The 5,609-nt window shown below is 38.9% G+C and overlaps 1 protein-coding gene across 1 annotated transcript; it reads right to left on the bottom strand.

The window, feature by feature from the left end:
• Positions 1–2,384: 2,384 nt before the first annotated feature.
• On the bottom strand, positions 2,385–3,188 carry LOC142182205 (uncharacterized). Its single transcript, XM_075256256.1, has one exon. The coding sequence runs from the start codon at positions 3,186–3,188 to the stop codon at positions 2,385–2,387; it is 804 nt and encodes a 267-aa protein (XP_075112357.1).
• Between the last annotated feature and the right edge of the window lie 2,421 nt (positions 3,189–5,609).

Raw genomic sequence — 5,609 nt, 5'->3', positions numbered from 1 at the left:
GAAATCATCTAAAGGTAGCTTTGCTTTCCACACTTTCCACATGAAAAATGCTATTTTAAAAGGCAGTCCCTTTACCCAAATCATCTTATAAGCTGTTCTTGGTTCGTCTCTTCTTCTCGTATACTGCCATGCTGACTTAAGACTAAAATATCCTCTTATTTCCAGCATCCAACAAGGCATGTCAAGAACCTGCTGAGGTGAAGGTGGTTTGATTTTCTCCAGAATGTGTACTGCTAAATCTTCAGGAAGCATTTCAAATAGCCTATCCATATCCCATTCACCATCTAAGGTAACATCATATACATTATGTACAGTTTCATCAATGGCAAAGTCTTGAGGAACTAAAAAATATAGTGTCCCAAGACCTGTCTAGTTTTCAAACCAAAATAGTGAGGATCCCCTTTTTGGTTGCCAAAAGATTTGATGTTCAATCAGATCTCTGCATTCTAACATTTTTCTCCAAATGTGAGACCCCTTTTTCCATGGAACAATTACAGAATTCAATTTCTTACAGTATTTCTGACATACGAAAGAGCTCCATAGGCTTGGTTTTGTTCTGAAATTCCACCACAACTTGCTGAATAATGCCTTTGCTACATCATGCAGTGACCTGAAACCTATTCCTCCTTCCTCAACTGGCATGCATAAGGTATTCCATGAAGCCCAATGCCTACTAGTTCCTCCTACAGAGCTGCTCCAGAAAAACTGAGCAAACAATTTGTGCAACCTATTTATCACATAATTTGGAGGGTTTACAGCTGATAATAGATGCATAGGCATGCTTTGCAGTACATGGGATATGAGAACTGCCCTGCCCCTACTGATAATAACTTACCCTGCCATGATTGCAGTTTGTCCATTACCTTAGTAATTAGGGGCTGATAGTATTTCAGATTTCTCCTTGCATAAAATATAGGACAACCTAGATATATGATAGGAAAATCATTCCTATGAATGCCTGTGATCCTTTCCACCTTGCTGACCACTTCCATGTCTGTTAAATGATGCAGATACACAACTGATTTGGTCTTGTTATCAAGCTGCCCAGATGCAGCTTCATATGCATTCAGCACTTGCATAATCAGCATCAGAGATGTTTCATCTGAGGATGAGAAAATAATCATGTCATCTGCATATGCCAAATGATTGATCTTTGGACTCCACTTTGGCATCCCAAATCTACAAAAATACAGGTTAGTATGTAGTGCATTGAGACCCCTAGATAATGCTTCTGCTGCTAAGATAAACAAAGTTGGAGATACAGGATCACCTTATTTTACTCCCCTTGAGGACTTAAAGAAGCCATGAGCTTGACCATTGATTAGAATAGAATACCAATTGTTTGAGACTAATCCAAAGACAATCCCTATCAACCTTTCTATGAATCCCATCTTTCTCAGTACCTTGGTTAGGAATAACCAAGATAATCTATCATAAGCTTTGGTCATATCTAGCTTCAGGATGACATTAGGTCCAGCCTTAGTTCTAAGCCTAATGTCAGTCACTATCTCCTGAGTTAGAAGGATGTTTTCTACTATATTCTTGCTCTTAATAAAACCTGACTGTTCCACCGATATCAGACTTGGGAGAAATTTTACTAGCCTTTCATGTACCACCCTCGATATAACCTTATTTGAAAAGTTACTGAGGCTTATTGGTCTTAAATTAGAAAAAGTGGTAACTTCTTTTTTCTTTGGTAGCATAACTAGGTTGGTGTGTGTTACACACTTGGGTAGCTCATGACCATTGAAAAAAGCCCTCACCATGTCATACAGGTCATCCCCTATTATGTCCCAACAAGAATGATAGAATTTGCCTGTCATACCATCTAGCCCCCCAGCACTATCACCATTAAGTCCAAGTACTGCCACTTTAACCTCCTCTTTTGTTGGTTGCTTAATCAATTCTACATTCTGATCAGTGTTAATCAGATTAGGAACATGCTCTATGATATCAAATGATGAAGGAGTAGCTGCTTCTGTGAACTGTTCCTCGTAGAATTTGATAGCCTCTTCTGTAATTTCTTGTTCTTCTTCAATCCAGGTTCCTCCACTATTTTGAATTCTGTTAAGCTGAAGTCTCTTCCTCCTACCTCTCACTTGTTCATGGAATAACTTAGTGTTCCTATCCCCTTCCTTGAACCAAGTCATGCCTGCCTTTTGTTGTCAATATTTCTCCTCTAGTGCAAGACATTTGATCAATTCTGCTTGAACCTTTTGTAGCCTTTCCCTGTTCATCCCTGTAGGATTTGCTTCAAATTCTGCTTCATGAACCAGCACCACCTCCTCCATGCTTGCTATCTTTTGGAAAATATCTCCAAATGTAGCCTTACTCCACAATGAAAGGGCCTTCTTTAATTATTTTAACTTGTGATTAAAAAGAATCTAAGGATTTGCACTGAAATCAGCTGTCCAATTCTCTTTCACCACATCTTTAAAAGTCGCATGTTCCACCCAAAAATTCAAGAACATAAAAGGCTTTTTGATTGGTGGAGTCTCAATATCACACTTCAGATACATTGGACTATGATCAGAATCAGTCTTTGACAAATGTTGCACCTCTATTCCTGGAAATGTTTGTTGGAACTCAACATTGGCCAAGCATCTGTCTAGCCTTTTGAATATACAGTCTTCCTCTGCTCTCCCATTCCACCATGTAAATATGTTGCCTTTAAATCCAAGGTCGAAGAGATTGCAAGTGTTGACGCAGTGTCGAAAGTCATCAATTTCATTCAATGACACAGGTAACCCACCAAACTTCTCTTTTTCGTCCCATATTACATTGAAATCACCTCCTACAAGCCATGGTGCATCCATATCCCTTGCCATTGCATATAATGAATCCCATAATTCTATCCTCTCAATTGCATCACATTTAGCATATATCAATGTTAGGACAAACTCCACATGCGATTCAGTATGAAACAATCGTAGTGTTAATTGTTGCACCATATTGTACATAACAGTTACCTCAAATACCTCATCTATGAAAGCCCAGATCTTGTTGGAAACATTTGAAATTGCCTGTGCAAGTCCTATCTTGTTTCTGTACCTTTCCAGTTTTTTTGCTTGTTGCTTTGGCTCCATTAATCCTACAATTTCATTGTGATTTTGCATGTGCATTTTTTTCAACCTTTCAAAGGACTGCTGTGTGTTGACTGGCCTTATATTCCAAATGAGAGCATTCATCACTGATTGTTGGATTTAGTTAGCGTTCTCCTTGTGTGCACCCCAGCTTTTGGGGCTGCAAAATTATCGTTTTGTTGTTTCTTCTTACCTTTTGCTGCTGATTTTTCCTTTTCCACTTGCGTAGGTGATAAGTCACCTTGCCTTGCAGCATTCATAAGGTGTTGGGTAGTTGATTCTTGATCCATGTTGTATCCTGATCTACCAGGTTCTTCTCCTTCTTCATTGTCTTCCTTCCCTCCTGATGTAGCTCCAAATGCATTCTTTTTAGGGACCAAGGCCTTCTCTTCTCCTCTTTTTAACAGCTGCAACTGCTTTTTCTCCAATGTAATAGTAACATTTACTAATTCTGTTTTTTATTTTGGCTGTTTCTCCTTCTCTGTTGTGTTATGTCCTTGTGGGTCTTCTTGTGATTTCTGAAGTTTATCATCTTCTGTTCCTCCAGGATCATTTACCTCTGGGCCTCTTCCTTCATAGTTTCCAATTTCTGTGACTTCTGCTATCTGATAATTATTGTTGTGCTCAACATTTTCTGATCCTCCCTTTATTAAAAAATTATCAGTTGTATTGTTGTCATTGGCATGGGGATCTCCATTTACACTTTGCTCATTTTCTTCTTTGTCCTTCCCATTTGGTTCCTTATCAGCTTGTGCTCCTAATGGTACTTCGTTCTCCTCTGAATCATATTCCCTTTGTGCATCCCATAGCCTGCCTCCACAGCCCATGGATAGTCGTTCTCCACAGCCTTGCACTCTTTCTTTAAATGTAGAAGATTTTGACCCTTCTCCTTGTTCACTAATGTATCTTGTGATAGGATTTCCTGGCATGATGTTGATCTTCACTATTGCATCTCCTGTTTTATCCTTGAAACTTCTTTCTACCCATTGTGCATTATCCTTTTTTGCTTTTGATGCCTCCTTTCCATTGACTAGACCATTAGTCGAACTAATCCCCGATGAGTTAAGATGAAAAGCTTGTGCTGCTGGATTTAGCTTTCCCTCATTATTGACCATATGTTTTGGTTTTTGCTTTGTAGATGCTTGGTTATGAACTGCTGGACTGTTTGTTACTGCATTAGCTGCCACCATTGCCAATTGATTAACATGTTCTTCCTCTTCATCCATCCCTTGTAATATTGCAAACTTGTTAGCTACTTGAACATGATCATTATCTTCATTGTCTACTGCCACCAATTCCTTACCACTGTTGCTTTGTGCTCCTGCTTGTCTATCTACAGTACTTGTACCCTCCTTGTTCTGATTGTTTTCAAGCTGCTTAGCTGGTGCCATCTCCATTCCATTATTATTGAGACTAGTATTTTGATTTACTACATTTCTAACTCTGTTGTCCTTCACTTCCTTCCATTGCTCTTTTGCTGTAACATTCACATTACCCACGACCTTTCCACTAGATAAAATCATTATAGGCTGTGAGTTCCCTATGTCCTGCTTCTTAGCTGTATCTGCTTGGTTAGCATTCTCCTTCTCCACATATAGTTCAGGGTGTATCCTCCAGCATTCAAATTGATCATGCCCTTGAAGTTTACAATGTCTGCAATATTTAGGCAGCATGTCATATTGAATTCTCACCCATTCAGTTCTTGTTGTTCCTTTAGCTTCATTGAATATGTCCATCCTCACCTTTTTAGGCAAATTTGCAAGTAGATCAACTAGTACCTTCACCCTAGCACAACTAGGTCTAGTTTTATTAATTGTTGCCATATCTAGATGCATTGGTTTACCTACTTCTGTAGCTAGAGAAAATAGACATTCCTTCACAAAAAAGGTTGGCAATAGACCTGGGAATGAAATCCAAGCCATTGCCTTGGGTGTTTCTTCATATGCTCTAAACTTTGAGTCATAAATCAATGGCCTAAGCTGATATTGATAGCCATCCCTGTCCTTTATGTAATGAGTTTTTGATGAGAAATGAAGATAGTCCTGCCTTAACGTCATTCTAATCAAAATGTGCCTATCCCTTAGAAATCCAATGTTACACTCACCTTTAATTCCGCATTGAATTGGTATTAACTTACGCAGTTGTTGAATTTCTGAGCTGCCATAAGAACATTTACCAACTATTGCATATTGTAATCCTTCGATGATATCCATCCTTTCTACTTTTGCTTCTGTGAACTGAATAACATGCTCTTCATTCAATATTGTAGGTGGATGAATGGGAATTGGCTCAACTTCCTGTTGCTCATGCATTACAACATTTAAAGTGCAAGGTTTCAGAATTTTGGAGTAATCCATCGGCTGTTTGTTGTTATTTGTGTTCCCTGATGTTGTGGAATTTTTTAAGGAGGTTGGGTAGGCAGCGCAGCCACAAAAGGTGGCTGGCCACCTGCTTGTGTGTCCATTACAATTGTAATTCTTTAGCACTTTAATTACATGACAAAGGTGCAGCAGCTTTGCAAGACAA

This window comes from Nicotiana tabacum, chromosome 6 (assembly GCF_000715075.1).
Source record: "Nicotiana tabacum cultivar K326 chromosome 6, ASM71507v2, whole genome shotgun sequence".
Classification (NCBI taxonomy): domain Eukaryota; kingdom Viridiplantae; phylum Streptophyta; class Magnoliopsida; order Solanales; family Solanaceae; genus Nicotiana; species Nicotiana tabacum.
The sequence above is the reverse complement of the archived record's forward strand: the minus strand, read 5'-3'. Positions and strand labels throughout refer to the sequence as shown.

Coding starts and splice junctions, on each gene's coding strand:
- LOC142182205 (XM_075256256.1), bottom strand. CDS start 3,188: ATGAATGCTCTCATTTGGAATATAAGGCCAGTCAACACACAGCAGTCC.